Below are 18715 nucleotides of genomic sequence, written 5' to 3'. Positions count from 1 at the left end.
TCCATCAGCCCATCAAGAAAAATGATTTCTGATGGTCTGTACTCACTGTTCATCAAGGACTGATTTTCTCATTTGGGTGGAGTTTTATGGAGCTGATTCTCACTCTCTCAGCCTTTTGGGTTATTAAGAAAGACCTGCTCAGTCTGACAGCACAGATGCAACAGGGCAGGACTGGGATACATTAACAATTCTATGCAATTTGGTCTGTGTTATATGCAATTAATCTGTACATGCTTGCTAGCAATCTCTGGAATATTAGGTGTACTGAAACTTCCACATAATTTTGAATAAGCAGGAAGAAACTGGAGGAATTAGGAAGGAAAATATTGCAGAATTCCTAATGTCACAAAAAAAAAGTAGAAGAAAGATCTTATATAATATTTTAGCATATATTTTAATATAAATCTATCAGTAAAGGTCTCCTATATATATATATCTCTCTCTACACACACACACACACATATATATAAGTATACATATCTTCTGTGCTTTATATGGTGCCAGAAATCTTTGACTTATTACTCCCACTGGCCTGAAAACAATGAGAGACTTCTGCAGGACATACTGGTTACAAGTTTGTATAAAGCGCAGTGCCACTGCTTAAGTCTGTGCTTCTGCTATAAGACAGCATGAGCCTAACTTCTCACATTGAGAGGTGAGGGTTAAAATAAAGACTCATTGCTATTCTCCAGGAACTCTGGACAAGAGACGAATCCCTTCTCAAGCCCATTTATTGTCCATTTATCGGCTGGAGCTCATATTTATATGCTGCATCACAAGATCATACTTAGCAATAAAGCTAAGTGATTAACTCATAACAATTATTGCCTAACAAATTCTTCTCTTCTTCATAGAGCACTGATGTATTTTGCAAATTCCTCAGTTATTTGTTGTTCTGAAGTAATAAACTAATTGTAATAATCTTCAGTTTTATAGGGTGGTAATAGTTGTGTTTTCAGTTGAAACATGGCAGGCAGTTGCATGTGTCATACAAGTCATATAGTATTGCTTTTCTTTCCTGGCTGGCAATATTATATGCAATTATTGAAGGAAACACTCATATACTTTTACATACATATAAATTCCATTAGAATTTGGGGGAGTATTCATTGGCAATATTAAAATTCTTTAAAATTCTTTCAATTATAAATAACACTTCATGACTTGGGTATTCCTACATTATGCACTTGCATTAATGTCTGCATGTTGGTTAGTATTAGTAGGTTCAGTATTTTGTACAGAACTGAACCATGGGCCATAGACACCGTAATAACTACGTGCCCAGAAACCAGCAGAGGTAAGAAAGATTACTGTTGGCATTTAGCCCTTCAAACTCTGTTATTTGTTGGGAATCCTACTCCGAATTCCATCAAGTAAGCCACATGTAGCCTTGAGTAACAAACTGATTCATTTCAGTATATAGCTCAACACTCATTAAAAATACGTTAAAAATCGAAAGAAGCTAAATCTAAAGTGAATAGAAGAGTGATTTTCTCAGAATACTACACTTTAGATGCATATTACCTTAATTTTAAACATAAAATCATCACAGCCTTTAAATGAGCTGTCCATGTAGATTTTCTATTGTTTCCCTGAATTTTTATTACACTATGCATTTTGAGCCTAAATGACTCTCAAAACAAATCACATACCTCCTATGGCAGTTGTTTTTAATGAATTGGTCTTCACTGGTTTTCTACTTAAGATAAAATTCAGCATTTTCTGAAGCACAGACTGATAGTACAAAAATACCCATTGGGGTAGAATTTTGACTGTAGACTTGCTTGTATGCACTTAAACATTCCCAACTTTCCTAGAGAAACAGAACCATCAAAACACATTTATTAAGGACAAACAATATACATAGCAGAAGCTATACCTGATAGTGTTAAATTTAACAGCTAAGCTTGCAAATGCTACTTTACTAACTCAGATGGATACTAGAACTATCAGTTGCTTGGAGAAATTTTATTCCAATTTCCTTTTTGATGCAGAATGCAAAAGAGGAATTTTTTAGGCTCTGCTACAGCCAAGCTGATGGCTAAAGCATTCCCATTTTGATTTGTTTAACAAATGCATACTGATTAAAAATATGGTAATTTTTCTACTTTTGTAGAAGCTATTAAAAAGACAGGCCATGGGGAAGTTCTTTTTGATTCCTCCTAGCTCTACCAGTAGAAAAAAACCTTTCTATTATTATTTCCTGAAGCATGAAAAACCTGTAGTGTATACGCACACATGCTCAAAAGATTTGAAGGCATGATTATTTGTGTATGTCCATATCCATGTGTTTATAAAATTAGTTGAATGCTTATTTTTTATTACAGATTGTAACAATCTTTATAAGCAAAACATTTTGGAGTTAATTCTGGTTACAAGCTAAAAAAAGTTTTACCAAAATTAAGTTGTTCCTTAGTCTGTAAATGATATGACTTCTTTTACTGAATAAAATGCATCTATGTAGAAAGCAACCATGAGTCTGTACCCTCCCTACTTACCTGTTCATATAGATACTGTCTCATGAGGGTACAGCCTTTGCTTTTTGCCAGGCTTCCCATTTTCTCTTTGAATTTCCATAGAATTTGCAAACACTATTCAAACAGCAAATACTAATGCACCTTATTTACAGTCCTCCTCTCCTCTGTATAAGGGAGGCGATGCTTGCAAATGTAGCAGGAATTCTGGTCAACTATTTAGGCTATATGGTTAGGAAAATACTTAAGAGTCCATCGTGGCCTTTGTCAGTTCTTATTCATTTATATTTTATGTTCTCATCAGGCTCCTAAAGGCTTCCTGCATGCAATTTGAAGGGACGTCCAGAAACATTCACAGCCTGTTTTTTCTACTCCAGAAACTTACATTTTCACTACACTTTTGTTTTTGAACAATTGATACATTATCTGGTAATTGATACATTAGCTAGCAAAAGAGACACCTGAAAGCACCCCTTACCAGTACTATGCGTAGGAAGATTGCTATTCACTGGTAGTTTCTGTTCCAAAGGGAACAGATTAAAAAATAAATCACCACAGCCTTATGTGTGTGGTTGCATTTGTAGATATTCTTCTTCTCCTCACAGCTGGTCTCAGAGCTGAGCCCAGACAACATACCAAAAATGGAAAAAAATTCTACAAACTTTGGCCTTTTTATATAGAAGCACTTTGGGTGAATTCATGTTTGACATTTACATTCTCTCGTTGCAAACCATTCAAGGCTTGATGATGACACTGTCCAATAATGAATGACATGAGGTCAGTGCAGGAAAAAGTAAAAATGGAATGACTTCATGTCTAAAGTACAAAGAGTATGAAATACTGAAACACTGACTGAAGAAATGGAAGGAACTGTAAAGCCGAAGAGAATAAACAGTACAGAGAGGCAGTGAGATGATAAATTGTTGAATGGCAAATTGAGGGACGACACCCAGTAACCCAGAATAGTCTGTACTGGGTCTGATACTAGCACATATAATGTCCTCTATATAGTATAGAACAGTGTATAGTACATACCAGATCTCTGCATGGTATGAGGTACAAGCCCAAGAGTTACGTTGTATAAACAAGTGCTATTGCAAGATCTCATTAAGGCATTGCCATCTTTTCAAACCACTGGTGACTCAGTCTACCTGCAGTTGTGACTGCAGACAGCACAGCTCCCTTAGGTGTAACTACTCTTGTCACCAGCTAAGGCAAAAAATCCTCCTTTATGTTACATACTTGTAAATGTCCAAATATGCGGTTTAGATAACAAAACAGTGAGCATATGTACCAAATACCATAGTAACTGTTGTTACCCTGCTTTATGTCTAGGCAGTTCAGTTTTCTCTACTGGTGCATTAAGGTTTTGCTGTAAGATTTTTTACACAGTGCTGCACTTCTTTGTTAGGCTGTTCAGAAAGGTTTTCATGAACTTCCGTGATCACTGAACCACTTGCTGGTGTCCAACCAATTGTAATGAAAGTGAAACCTGCATCCGTGCCAAAAGATTTTATTGAAATAGGAAAACACAGCAAGCAATCTACAAAATCCACTGAAATAGTACCCCATGACCCCAAACTAAATAGCATACAGAGCTACTTTTAAATCAATACTTAATTCGGCAGAAAAATCAATTTCCCTCCCTCTGCAATCCATAAAATTCATCAGGAAAAAATTAACCCTCACATATTAGCAGCCCTCTCACCCTACAAGTTTAGAAATTAATTACAGTAGACAATTTCAAGCCCTGTAACAGGCTGGGACAACATGCTATAAGGTACTTTGCAACCTGTGAATTAAAACATGGATTAGATGTGGTGTGCACACCTATAGCTTTCGTAATTTGCTTAGCCTCCCTTTGGTAAAAGCAAACACTGCTTTTTTAGCTACAGCTGTCTACAGTCTCAAGCAGTATCCAGGTTTCATTCCTGAAAAATGATCACCTTTTTGCAGATACTGTGCAGTACACAAACAATCCTACATAACAAAGCTTGTTCTGTCAGCATCCAAATAATTTCTCTTAAGGCAGCCACATCTTGCCTTTATTCTTCCACATGGGTATTCCAGCCCTGCTGCGAGATAGTTAAAGAGCTTTACTGCGTGGCACACACAGAGTTCACAGATTCCTATCAGTAAGCATGTGCCCTTGGGTATGGATGTTCCACATTTGACTGTCTGGGCAATCTCTTCATCTGTGAACTTTCCTTCACACTCTAGACAGCTTGCTGTTAAATATGTTTTTAAATATAATGGCTTGCTGATAAATATGTTTTAAAATACAATGTACAGAATATTATTGATCTAGCCAAGATTCTGCTTCATATTTAATAAATCAGTGTTTCTTTTCAGAATGTTTGCCTGCATAATAGACTGAATTGCTTAGCGTACACATGACAGAGCCTGCCTTTTCATTACATCACTCTTTTGCTGCTATTCTAACCTCCATTCCTTTCCCCCAAGTAACTCTCTACCTTTTTTTTTTTTCAGACTGTTAGACGTTTCTTTCCTGAATGTAGATTGTCTATACTTTTTAAAGGCTTCAAAGTCTGTGGGGATATAGTCACATCTTATCAAAGAGGTCCAGCCTCTGGGAGGTTGTTTTCTTCCACTGTATCCCATAGCTCAGATCTTTACACTTTTTGTATTCACAGTCCTATATTGTCTCTGACAGAAGTTCAATAAAATTGTCTTTCTACCCACAATATCAGGGTTCTCAATGTTGTTGGAACTGAGTGTTATAGACCTACAGTCTATCTCTGCCGAGGAACCTGAACTCCCCTGTCTGCCTTATTATACAGTAGGCCGCTGGCAAAAGGGAGCAGTACATCTCTTGTAAATTGATGCATCACTTCTACTGTTTTCAGTCAATTAATTTATGTCATAATTCCTGAATGTTTCCTTTTTACAAGGAGTCAAATGGTTAGATATCAAAAAGGTGGAGCATTACTGTTACTATTGCTCCCCCGGTATTGCCTCTCTTGCTATAAATCTTTTTGAAGTCAGTTGCTTCACTACTTTTTCTCTTTATTCTTACATGTTATTATTTAAAGTCTTCCCTGTTTTAGGCACTTCTTTTCTGTTTCTAGCTTTAACTACATGTCAAAGTTATCACACACTGTTAAAATGCGGCACCCTGGCTTCCCACAGTATCAAACAGAAGATGCAAAGACCATTTTAAGGCTTCACTTTATTCTTTTGCTCCTAGCCACCTATAAGTTCCACTACGTACAGCAGAGGTGCATACAATTTGAAAATGAAAAAGGCAAACTGATATTTACATAGATCGATGATGCAGCAATAGACAGAGCTCATATAGTTACTGAAGACAGTGCAACCGAAAATTCAATCCTACCTAGCCAAAAAACACCCTATCTTGCTTGTTTCCAGGATCCCTCCCATTATATTAAAGTAATTTTTTAATGAATGGAAATTTTGTGGCTGTATACAATGACTGAACTCAGTGACCTAGGAGGTTATTTACAATTCTAATATGCTATTTTTCATTCTTTATTTTCATCCTTCTTTTGTTTTCTAGACTTGAACATTGTTAATTCAATTTTGATCTTTCATTACCCTTCCTCCACTCATTGCTATATTTATCACTTACCATAAATTTTTCTTTTTGGTTTTATGTTTGGAGACAATCAAACGTGACTGGAGAAAAGGAATGAGGAACAGCAAAGGACAGGGACAGTATCATAGACTGAGAGGGACTTGCGCATCAGGACTCATACTCTGTAGTGACACTGTAAGACTCAATCTATGATCTTGTTTCCCATTCTTCAGTCACCTACTGGTGGGACTATTTTAGTGAGTTTGTTGCAGTTTTACTACCCTCTTGCATTATTGTTGGGGATGCTGTGTGTAGTGTATCTTTCACATACGGATGAAGTTGTTTCTAGGAAATGTATGTGGATATGAAGCTCAAGTTCTATAGCTGACACAATAATAATTACAAAGTAATATGCACATGATGAAATGTCTTTCAGTCCACTGTTTACAGTTTTCTGAAAAACGATGCTACAACCCATCAAAAACAGACTAGAGCAACCATATTATCAGTGAGCAAAAGTGAAAGTGTGAGGGCTCACCTGACTTGCAGGTACTCTATTGAAGTTGTAAGACTAATCCTGTGAATAAGAAAAGATGTATTTGGCCCAATTCTATTTCAGCCTAAGTTAGAAGAGTATCCTATCCATGAAAACATAGCTGCTCCCTGCTTCGTTGCTGTAATAATGGTTTTATTCCTGACATGTATCAGCATGAGCTCAGATATGTTACTCAGGAAAAATGAAGCAAAAAAACCTCCATTCAGCTCTGCTAGCTATAATGAGTTTGTATTTGTCAAATGGTTTTATGGTTAAATGAAAAGTTAAAGATAAACAACCTTTCTGAATGGCTGGATACACCATCCATGTGCTGGGTGTGACATCCATCTTCAGCAAATAATGGTTTGGGAGGTAATCTGTGTGGATGAGAAAATGCTGCAATGAAGAGGAAATGCAAAAACACTTAAAATTATGCTTTACCTGTGATAAGGTAACTTTTTTGGTTTTTAAATGTTTTCACTTGAATGCTGTCAACTATTTAGGCTTAAGGATAAGTTCTTAAGAGTTATGCCTTATGTGATGTTTTTTCAAACTTAATTGCAAAAACGTTACTGGTTGTTAAGTAGACCACTGCTAAAAAGCTTAGCTGCAATCTAGCTTTTTATGCATCCTGAGGAAGATATGAGAGAGGTAGCACCCTCAAGTGCTGCATAGCCATGAGAGATACAGGGACAAATGTTTGGAAGCCTAAAAGGAACATCCTTTGAAAACATCCTCTCTACCCGTTTTTATTTTTCAGTTCACTCCCCTTCCCTCCTTATTTGTGAGGACAGTGTGTTGGGACTACTCCTTAGCTGTTCCCAAATTCCTGCACCCCAAGTGAGTTTCCTAACAATAATGAATAACATGTACCTCTTCTCTCACACACCCACACACACATCCTTCCTTGTACTCCATACTCCAAGAAAGCTGGCTCTTGCTTGCTCTGCTAATTGCTTCAGAGACCTGTTTGATCTAAATTTTCTTTGGTTTACACATACATTGAAGGAAACTGAATGCGAAGACAATGAACCTCTATACCTTTTCTCCTCATACGTTAAAGATCAGGTATCTTCTACCCAAGAGATAAAAAAAAAATCATGTCTTGGTGACTAACCCAGACTGTGCGTTTGCACAGTGTTTTTCCATTTACTAAATCTAAACAATAAAAAATATAGTAAAGAAGGTTCTCCACTATTTATATTATGCAGTGAAAGTGCTCCTCATGGCATTAAATGGTAGCGTTGCATGCAATCCACACACATTATCTGAAAGCTTATATACCTGTTATATATATAAACCTAACGCAGACAGCCATAATAGTTTGTATGAATAGGAAACACTGTGCTTACTGAACCACAGTCACGAAACTAAAAATAAAATTATATTTCCTCCATCACAATACCAAAGTCAGTATATAATATTCTGAAAGAATAAGCGCACAGTAATACCTAGGTTAATACTGGGTACCATACATTATTGCTCAGCGCTATCAAAAAGCTGCATCTTCAGATTCTTTATTGAAACATATTACATTACTTAAATTGTCATGACAAAGACAAAACTGTTCAATTTCAGATTTTTCTAGCACCTCAGTTTTTATGAAATTGCAGATTTTTTTCTAATAGAAGTATAATTTATTTGCTGATTAAATTCCAATAAAGGAGTTGTTCAGTCCTGATTTTTTTAAAAACACGTTTAGGAGTGCAAGTTCTAGGCACTGACAGGAGCATCCTCCTTTGTTCCCACTCACATCCTGGACTAGAAGATGGGGATTTGACTGTTTTGTTTATCCAACTATTTCATCATAAACCACTGAATAAATAATGTGCACCATAACTAATGCCTGCATATGCTGCTAAGTCTGCATGCTTCAATATAGGTGAATTTAATATGAACTGTTGTAAAATTGCAAGGGTATCTCATCTGCTGCTCTTTTTTTTTTTTTTTTTCCAAACCATCATCATTAATTGGTAATTTGTGTGAACCATTCAAAGTCAACTCTCCATTACTCATAGGTGGATTATCCAGAGTGGGCATTAATCAGAAACAGAAACGCTCAGTGGGCTCACATACAGACTGTATCTGCAAAGACCAGGCCATTTGACTTTTGAGCTTGCTTCAGATTGTAGACATGCTACACCTGTGTCCACACCAGCCCCTAAGTCATTCCTGATGGATGGAATGAGGTATTTTCACCAATCTCGCTTCTGGGACTCACGTTCATGAAACCACAGCTCAGACTGGGAACTCATGTGCTAGATTTTATACCCATGTGATAAGTCATGAGCTATCAGGGCTCTGGTTTTAAGCACTGTCCCCCAGCTGGGCCTGAATTCAGTGTCTGCGTTTGGGTGTTAACTAACAGGTTTTACCTGTGGATGAAGAACGAACAGAGGCATTTTGTGGAGTTCAGATTAAAGAGCCTGTGAGGAGTCAGCTGGATCCCAGCAGGCCTTATTAGGGCTTATTCGCTTAGGTTAACTTAATACTTCCTATTAGAAAAAACAAACAAACAACTGCTTTTAGTCATAAAAAAAGAAAAGGCGGCAAACTAGTCAGGGGAATACCTCTAGCAGGCAACGACCTGCAGTCCAAGGCTGTCACCTCACACTACCCAGCCCCTCCGCACACGGTTGCTCCCACCGTTCCCAGCCCTCACCTTCCCCACAGAGCCCCTCCTTGCTTTAATCACCCACACCGGCCCTCCCGGTCCCACACGCAGCCGCGCTCGGCACGGTTACCCCCTAAGGCGCCTTTCCCCCACAGACTGCCCCAAGATGTCCTCCCCGCGCCCCCACACCCCTGTCAGCCCCTCACAGCCTGCCCCGAGGCCGGCAGCCCCGCGGCGAGGGCCGCCCGGGTCGGTACGCCCGTCCCCTCTCCTCCCCTCCGCAAGGGTGGGCGCCGCGGGGCCGCGCCGAGCTTCCGCCCGGGGAGCGGGGCAGGGCGGAGACAGCGGCCGCCGGGAGGGTAGGCGGCGCGGCTAAGATGGCGGCTCCCCTGGCTGGGCAGGCGGGGGCTGTGCTGCGGGACCTGGCCCTGAGATCCGCCCGCCTGCGGGGCAGCTTCCCGGTGAGTGAGCCCGGCCCCGGGCCGCCGCATCCCGCCGGCTCCGCTCGTCGGCCCAGGCGCCGAGGGAGGGCGGCGGGCCGCGCACCTGGCGCTCTGGGGAGCCTCTCCTCGGAAGCCGCCCTTGCTTTCCGCCCCCCTGAAGCCGCCTTTCACCCCGCGGCTGGCGGGGACCTCGCAGCCTCCCCCTGTACGCGCCGGTTGCTCGCAGCTGGAGGGAGACCTTTCGCTTTCCGCCTTGGCGGAGCTCGGGCTGCCGCTCAGGTTTGGTCGCCTGAAGGATGCGTTAAGCCCTGCTGTGGTTTTAGCCGTGGAACTCAACAGAGCAAGCGGCCCTCGCTCCGTCGGGGTCGGGGCAAAGGTCTGGTAGCGGCGCTGCGGCCCCGGTCAGCCGCTCCGCCGGGTCAGGGCTGAACCGACCAAAGCGTGACCTGAAGCGCCAGCTCTGAAAGCCTCCCTGCCCCTAAAACTAAAAGTGCTTTTCATTATTTCAGCAGCAGAAGTAGGTGACACTGTGCATGAAGTAATACCATTTATCTAAACATGTTTTGGGTGGGCTTTGGCTTTGCATTGGTGGCTAAGGTCCGGCTGGAGTGAGGACGCCCAGTTGTGCTCACCTGGAAAGGCTGGTCATAGCTCTGACTTCCCAGTGGTCTTGAATCTCAGAAGAGCGATGGGAAAGAGTAAAGAGGCCTCCTTGACGGGCTTGCGTTCAGGAGCTCTCTTCAGGTGTATCAGGAGTTCTTTATTCACCTTGACAGCAGACATGCTAAGGTAAAATGAGATACGTACATTTTAGACAGCTCTGGGGCCTTTGGCAACCAGTCTCTTTATTTTGTCATTTTATCAGTTCAGCAGCTGCATGGGAATCTACTTTGGTCCATGCTTTTGAGCATATTTTCAGAAGCAAAAGCCTCCAGAGTGAACAAAGCGTGTTTCTGGCCAGTTCTGCTCTGCAGGTGATGCTGCTGGGGGTGCTCGTGGCTGCCGGTGTGCGGCTGCATGGGACGGCTGTCAGATAAAGCATGGTGTTGGCGCTGAGCGTAACTTGCATTGTACATCTACTTTCACGTGGTTTATCTTTTAACCTGGAGGAAGTTAGCTAGCTCAGTTTTAAATCTGAAATCTTTTGTGCCCAACTTTCCTTTTTTAATGGTGGGTATGGTATTTGGCAATTCAGTGCAATTGATGAATCGATTTAGTGTATGTCCATGTCATATATACATATATATATATATATAAACACAGACAGGGAGAGAGTGTGTATGTGTGTGTATATATACAGGCACCTGAGTGTATATATACATATAGTTGTCTGTATACACACATACTTAAATCTGTTTATGTTGATGAGCAATCCTGTCAGTCACAACAGTGTTTGGTGCGTATGTGTTAAATGGTTGAAGATGTATTCCTGCCATCGTGACTTATGTGACTCTGAAACTACAACAAGGAACTCAGAGGTAACCTCCCTGTTTTTGTGTGCATCCCTACTGTTGTTGTAGGTCTCTGATACTGAGGACTTTTGTAGGGCTTGAGTATGGAGCACTGTCTGGACAGAGTCATCTCAGAGTGAAGTGTAGAAAGTGCTTTGGTTGAGTTCGGTTTCAAGCCCTGTCTTTATGCCGTGCTCCAGTGGGTATTTGAGGTAGAGGTGGAAATTAGGAGCTCATTCTCTATTGTGCCATCTCTCAAAGCCTGGAGTGATCCTGTAAATTACCCCACTGAAATCACCGGATATCTTGGGATATTAAGGTGGCCAACTTTTAAAAAAAAATTATCTTTTTTTTGTGTGTTACTTATGAAATGGACATATTGAACTTGTATTATAAATCACATTTTATTCTGTTTCTGAACTCTGACAGATATTGAGAGCATCTCCCAAGATCTGTGCTTTCCAAGTAGACTATTTTCAAGAACCACATCAATACTGTATAACAACAAATCAAGTTCTTAATTTCAAAGTATTTTACTTTCCTGTAGGAAGGTCTTAATTTTTGCAATGTTACATTATATAATTCCCATCTAAGTAATCTCCTAATCTTTCACTGTTTCAGACTTTAAACTACAAATAAGTTTATCAGCCAGAGTCTGGATTTCTGTACTGCAAAGTAGGATAAAGCATCTGAGAGTGAGAGAGTCCCTCCATTGATCAAGTTTTTCTTATTTGTATCATTCACTACTTAGAGCAGAAGTTACACTGTTGCATTTATTTATATATTTACCATAAACCAGCAAAACCTGTCCTCTTCTCAAAGCCTATCACATTGTTCTTTTCACAGATAAAGGTCTTCCATATGGTAAGGGTATAATCAAGAAATTTCAATCTTAAAACTTTGTTGTTTTAGTAACCCTATGTGAACAGATACTTGGTGAGTCTTTCCTCATAACCTTCAAGACTTACTATTGGAGTGGTGTTTGTATGCTTTGTATCTGTTGCTAAATTTCTTACTGTTTCACAACTGCTGATTGTCATGGCTGTGTTGAAACAAGCTTTTTGAGAAGTTTGGTTGTATACAGTCATTATAATCTACACACAAACATTTTTCTGTGTAACTTCCTTTTAGAGGTAGAATAAATGGTACTTGATCCTATCACATGAAAATATTTTAATCATCTTTCTGCTTTCCCTTTAGCTCTTTACTGTTTATAACTGTTAAACATTTTTTACTTTTTTTTACTTTTTATATTCTTGATAGATTCAGTACTTTGTGCTTTTGGAGTTTAAATCTGACCAAGTGTTTCAAGAAGATAAAAGATAGATTTCAGTTGTCTGCGGTGCATGTGGACAAGCGTTTTAGACCTGCTCTTACTGGAGCAATATTTGTAAAGAGCTGTGACAAACGCTCCAGGGACCACTCTGCAGCAGAATTCAATCTTGTTGGCTAGCAACAAATAGGCTCCATTGAAGGCTGTTTATTTGAATGGGAGTTGGATTGGGCCCTTTGGGAGAATGCTGTGTTTTCAAAATAGCTTCAGATGCAGTGGATTTCAGCGATGAATATAAATGAGGAACAATTAAATCAGAATCATAAAAAAAAAATGCTTAAGGTAACTCTCCAGTTTTCTAATACAGTGAGTAGATTGGCTGGTGCATTATGCAACCCTATCCTAGCCTTCAAAACGGTCCTCGGTCCTGCCTTAATGTTTCCAAATTTCATGCATGTTGAAAATATAAAAAAAAAAGGGGGGGGAGGGGGAGATGGAATTAAACATTATTCCTGTTATAAAGTCTACTGAATGCTATGTATATTAAAAATAGGGAACTGTACAAGGTTGCTTACTGCAGATGCCCTCAATTCCTAGACTTGAATACCTATAAAGCCTCATTAATGCTGAACAGAGAAAGTTGTCTTTGTTAAGAAGCTATCAGCTGTGAGTTTAATGATCTTCCATGCAACAGAACATTACTGAAAATAACTTTCAATTCATGAGTTCTATGTCAAATTCTTACTTTTTTCTTGGCTTTGTGTTAAGTTCTTGAAAGTTTCTTGAAGGTTTGGGCTGTTGCCCTGTTTGACTTTTCCTGGTTGACAGTTTTGCTATAATTTTTAAGGTTTTACATTTAGAGGCAGGAAATACATGAGCCTACAGACTTTCACAAGCAGTTTTTTTCTATAGGTACCTAAACCAAATGACTGGAAAGCCCTCTTCAAACTCTATACAAAACTGAAATGCCAAAGTGGAGCGGATGTTTGTCCCACTCTTCCCTGGCAGTTCCATTAAACACATGGTTATTGAATCCTTTTTTGAGACGAAAGAAGGAAATGAAAACATAAATATAACCTTAGACTGTGATTTTAAATTTTTTTTTTAAATTATTTTTTAAGTTAGTTTTATATTGGTGGAACTTCTGCCTTGGGAGCAATCTGACTCTGGCACAGATATTCACAGCTTTATCTTGAAGTAGAAAAGCTGCACTTTGTTGCATTTATTTACCTTTTTACCTCATGTAGGTATAATCAGGGGATAGGGCTGGTTAGATAAGGAGACAGCCTTCATGAACATGCCATTAGGTTGAGAATTAGCTGGGACACGTGCAGTCTTAAACCTGGCTGTGGAGAAGTAAACCCTTCTTCCTGACCCTCCATCTGAACTCCCAACCAGTTTACCCAAAGAAACTTCTTACCTTGCTTGGGTATATTTAGGATTCATTAAAGTTTTTGCTGTAAAATCAAGTGTTTTTTCATTGATCTGCCTCCTGAGACACTAGGTAAAGTATCAACAGACAAACTCTATGTTTTCTTTACAGGTGTCTGGGTGATTGTTTCCTCCCATTTTTCTCTGGAATATTGTCAGTGCATGTGGCAATTTTTTTAAATTGTTTTTTTTTTTTCTTAAAAACTTTCATTTAGTCTTTCTGGCTGATGACTGCCAACAAGGATGCTATGAAGAATGTGTGAAGATGTTGAGATTCTTTTGGGAATATAGAAAAGTGAGATGAGGGTTTAGAAACACTTAGGGTTTGGTGTTTTCTTAGTAGATAATTTCTCCGCTATATTTTTCCCTCTCTTGTTTGGAATGTTCATTTTCAGCAAAAATTGGGAATGTATTGATTTAGTGCTTAGAGATATGATTCTCCCCCTCCCCGCTTTGGGGACTCACTCACAGGTATAGTTCCAGGATGACTTAACCCTGACTGATATTTTTTTGTTTTTGCTGTTGACCACACCTGTAGTGAGTAGTTCAGCTCATTATTGCCTCAGCCAGTCCAATCTTTCTGTGTATGTTTGAGACTATAATCTGCAGCTTTGAGCATATACCCTGAGGATTTTCTCCAGAAAATTTTCTTCTTTAATACTCTCTGCTGAGAAAGCCAATTTCTAGCCATCTGTGAGTCAGTTAGCTGTATACTCATCTCTTCCCCGCTCCATAGCATTTTAATAAAACACAGGACATAGAAATCGTGTTATCAGTGCAACTGATTATGACAGTAACTTTGGAACTGGTAATTAAACATTGATCCATAATTAATAGCTGGCTATTGATGTTATTTTAACTAGATAACACAGCAGGAGTAGGCATGAAACTTAAGAGAAGTTAAGATTGACTATTCTGAAAAATTCCTTAATAGTGGAAGTATGCTGTGCTGTTGAATAGATGCTGTGGAAGTCTCTGTAGCATGAATGATACTTAAAACAGATTCTGAAGTGAAGCTGAAGCCCTCCTTTAATATGGTAATGGAAATAAGAACCCAAGATTGGTGGGGTTTTTTGCAGTGGTTTTTTTGTTGTTGTTTGTGACATTATGCTGATGGTGATGTTCTTGTATAATTAGTGACTAAATGTTGACTGAGAAGGAATTGAAAAATAGCAAGTATTTACACTTATTTGTTGGAACACTTTTTAAAATCTTCAGTTAAAATTTTATACTGATAGCACAACATATATTCAGTAAATAAAAGTTCTTGCGTTTCACTTTTTTGTTTTGTTTGTTTGTTTAAAAGGTGCTGGTTTGTTGAGCAGATTTACCCATGAGCTTTTTTCTTCCTGGTCTCTGTCTGGTCTCTTTCTGCTTGCTTATAGGTGTCCTAAACTACAAGAGTCTGTGTGCCAAAACTGAATTACATTTTGTTTTATTTCTGTGATGATCTGATAGTGTATAAGCTTAGAATCCAAAATCATAAAGCTCTAGGCCCTATCCCCATTGGGCATGAAGGTGGGTTGGGCTATTATACTCAAAGACTGTTTCATTTAAGAAAAGCACTTTTGAAATATTTTGTGAGTCATAGATTACTATTCATTTGTGTTTATTTACCTTGCACATTGGTAGTACTTGGTGACAGATCAATTTCAGTCCATCCTGTTTGTGCAGTATAGAATCATAGAAAGGTTTGGGTTGGAAGGGACCTTAAAGATCATGTAGTTGCAACCCCCCTGCCATGGGCAGGGACACCTTCCACTAGACCAGGTTGCTCAAAGTCCCATCCAACCTGGCCTGCAACACTGCCAGGGATGGGGCATCCACAACCTCTCTGGGCAACCTGTTCCAGTGCCTCACCACCCTCACAGTGAAGAATTTCTTCCTTTTATCTAATCTAAATCTACCGTCTTTCAGCTTAAAGCCAAAACCCCTTGTCCTATCACTACATGCCCTTGTAAAAAGTCCCTCGCCAGCTTTCCTGTAGGCCCCCTTTAGGTACTGCAAGGCTGCTATAAGGTCTCCTGGGAGCCTTCTCTTCTCCAGGCTGTACAACCCCAACTCTCTCAGCCTGTCTTCACAGGAGAGGTGCTCCAGCCCTCTGATCATCTTTGTGGCCCTCCCCTGGACTCGTTTCAACAGGTCCATGTCCTCCCTATGTTGGGGACCCCAGAGCTGAACGCAGTACTCCAGGTGGGGTCTCACAAGAGTGGAGTGGAGGGGGAGACTCACCTTCCTCGACCTGCTGTCACACTTCTTTTGATGCAGCCCGGGATACTGTTGGCTTTCTGGGCCGCAAGTGTGCATTGCTGGGTCATGTTGAGCTTCTTGTCAATCAACACCAAGTCCTTCTCAGGGCTGCTCTCAATCCATTCTCTGCCCAGCCTGTATTTGTGCTTGGGATTGCCCTGACCCATGTGCAGGACCTTGCACTTGGCCTTGTTGAATTTCATGAGGTTCTCACGGGCTTACCTCTCCAGCCTGTCAAGGTGCCTCTGGATGGCATCCCTTCCCTCCAGCCTGTCGACCGCACCACACAGCTTGGTGTCATCGGCAAACTTGCTGAGGGTGCACTCAATCCCACTGTCCGTGTTGCTGACAAAGATGTTAAACAGCACCAGTCCCAATACTGACCCTTGAGGAATGCCACTGGTCACTGCTCTCCACTTGGACATCGAGCTGTTGACCGCAACTCTTTGAGTGTGCCCATCCAGCCAATTCCTTATCCACTGAGTGGTCCATCCGTCAAACAGTGTCAGATGCTTCGCACAAGTCCAGGTAGATGGTGTCAGTTGCTCTTCCCTTATCCACCAATGCTGTAACCCCATTGCAGAAGGCCACCAGGTGTGTCAGGCATGATTTGCCCTTACTGAAGCCTTGTTGGCTGTCACCAATCACCTCCTTATTTTCCATGTGTCCTGACATAGTTTCCAGGAGGATCTGCTCCATGATCTTGCTGGGCACAGAGGTGAGACTGACCCATAGTTCCCCCGGGTCAGCATAGCACAAGATAATGGTACTCCTGTGTGCATGGACATACACCCCTCTCTATGTGTTTCCCCTTGTTCTTGTATTTTACCTCTTGCTAGTAACATTCAGAGAAGCTGTTGTATTGCTTGATTTCTGACTTCCATCTTTGAACTGAAATTGGAGCCATTAGCTGCCTGACAGCATTTACCATCATTTAGCAAAGAGCACTCTTTGGTGGCCCAGGGCTTTGTTACTGGCTGTATGTGCAGGGTGTGTGTCTAGGGACACGGTGTGTGGTCACTGGGTCAGATCCATGCCTCTTTTTCTGGGTGATTTCTATGGCTTAGGCAATGGGAAGCATCTGGAAAGCTGGAGGCAGTTGGTGGGGGTGTCCTGTGACTTGGCCAAGTGACCATCACTCTGGTCCCCATTGATACCAGGCATCCTTCCAGGGAAGGAGACAGCCTGAGGGCTCCTCTGCTTTCACTTAGTTCTGTACCTTTATTTTGAAGCCTCAAGAAAACATTACAGGTTTTAAGGCATTGTAAACACTTGATGACTTAGCATCCCTCTTTTCTCTCATAATCTTTCTGCATGATGTGTTGGTTTTCATTATTATTTTACCACAAGATTAAATTTATGAAAAAAAATCAGCCTGCATCAGACATATTAAAAGAACAGCACAAAGGTCGCATCTTCTGCTGGAGTTGAGACACACTCAGAGCGACAAGGCTTTGAGGGAAAGGTTCCTTTCCTCAGAGTATGCTGCCTGCAGCCAGTTAGAGAGATGGAAAGCAGCTCCTCGGTGCATATGCTCCAGCCCTAAGGGGTGTTTTGAACAGCATTTTGGTTTGCTGCATAGTGCTTTATTGATTGGCCCTAGAGAGCAAAGTAGTTTAAATTTGCCTCTATCATTTGTATCTTTGTATAATTAATGATTTGGATTTTAGTTTTCTGCTTTTCATAATAAAAAGGTATAGATTTGTGTTGTTTACAGGTGAAGGACCAAAGGTTATGTGAACATTCTTAGCAGCTAAATTAGTTTGTGCAAAAGCCTTATAAATGTTGCAAATTTGCAGTGTGTAAAGTGTAGAGTGAAGATGTGACTCATTATATAAAGTGCCTAGGCATTTTACGTTAATAAATTTGGCAATTTGTCTTAAGGAAGGTGGAAAAGGTAAAATACTGACTTTGAGGATTCAGTGGGCAGTAATTCAGTTTGGAACAAAAGGGATATTTAATTTTTTTTTTTAACAATTAAACTGTAAACGGCAGAGTTCTATTTGTCTGAAAATGGGTAGATATTTTGAGAGCATCAGTAGCAGCAACTTTAAACACCCATTCGTACAGTGTGTGTTTAGAATACTTCTGGAGCAATAAGAAAGCTCACGGGAACAATAACTGGGAAAGATGAAAACCAGCAAGGTATTACAGGACTAGACAGACTCTGAGGAATATAAGCAATGAGCAACAGCCTCAATTTGTGTCAGGAGGAGAATCACTCTTACCGTAGTTACTTTACCTGTGGTGTCTAACTCTTGTCTACCTAAATTCTTTGTGAGATGCAAAAGTTTTGTAGGAATTGTAAGGAATGAAGAATTAAGGGAGATTTTTTGATCATGTTTGGTAGGTTTGTCTGCTTGTCCAGGACTTTTGACTAAAAAATACGAAGCTGCAAATTAAAAACCAGAAACAGATTACTGGTGGAACACTTCATTATTCTTTTGAGATCTTCCTCTGAGGGATCCGTGGACAAAAGAACAGTTTAATTTGACATCTGTTAATTTAGTGGCAGTGAGGAAGGCAGTTACTGCCTTGTGGAAAAAAAAAAAAAAGGTTGCTCATACATAATATTGATATGAAAATGTCTGGGAAATTCCAGTTATGGGAAAAGTTATATGTGCAAATTATAGATAACAATGATAAGTATAGGTAAAAGATATAGGTACTTATGATAATTATAGATTA

At 40.1% G+C, this 18715-nt stretch overlaps 1 protein-coding gene and 1 long non-coding RNA gene across 2 annotated transcripts in view; one reads left to right on the top strand and one right to left on the bottom strand.

Moving 5' to 3' along the window:
• Nucleotides 1-5443: 5443 nt before the first annotated feature.
• On the bottom strand, nucleotides 5444-9489 carry LOC128137100 (uncharacterized). Its single transcript, XR_008233556.1, has 3 exons — nucleotides 9386-9489; nucleotides 8941-9060; nucleotides 5444-6942 (listed from the first exon to the last, which is right to left on the bottom strand). It is a non-coding gene; the product is annotated as an uncharacterized LOC128137100 (long non-coding RNA).
• SUCLG2 (succinate-CoA ligase GDP-forming subunit beta) overlaps nucleotides 9488-18715 on the top strand; it is a 135494-nt gene continuing 126266 nt past the window's right edge. Inside the window, exon 1 of the mRNA XM_052777751.1 lies at nucleotides 9488-9640. Within this exon, the coding sequence (XP_052633711.1) occupies nucleotides 9557-9640 (84 nt within the window). The 5' untranslated portion in view covers nucleotides 9488-9556. The remainder of the gene's footprint in view (nucleotides 9641-18715) is intronic.

Source organism: Harpia harpyja, chromosome Z (assembly GCF_026419915.1).
Source record: "Harpia harpyja isolate bHarHar1 chromosome Z, bHarHar1 primary haplotype, whole genome shotgun sequence".
NCBI classification, from domain to species: domain Eukaryota; kingdom Metazoa; phylum Chordata; class Aves; order Accipitriformes; family Accipitridae; genus Harpia; species Harpia harpyja.
Note: the sequence above shows the minus strand (reverse complement) of the source record. Positions and strands in the feature narration are given on the sequence as shown.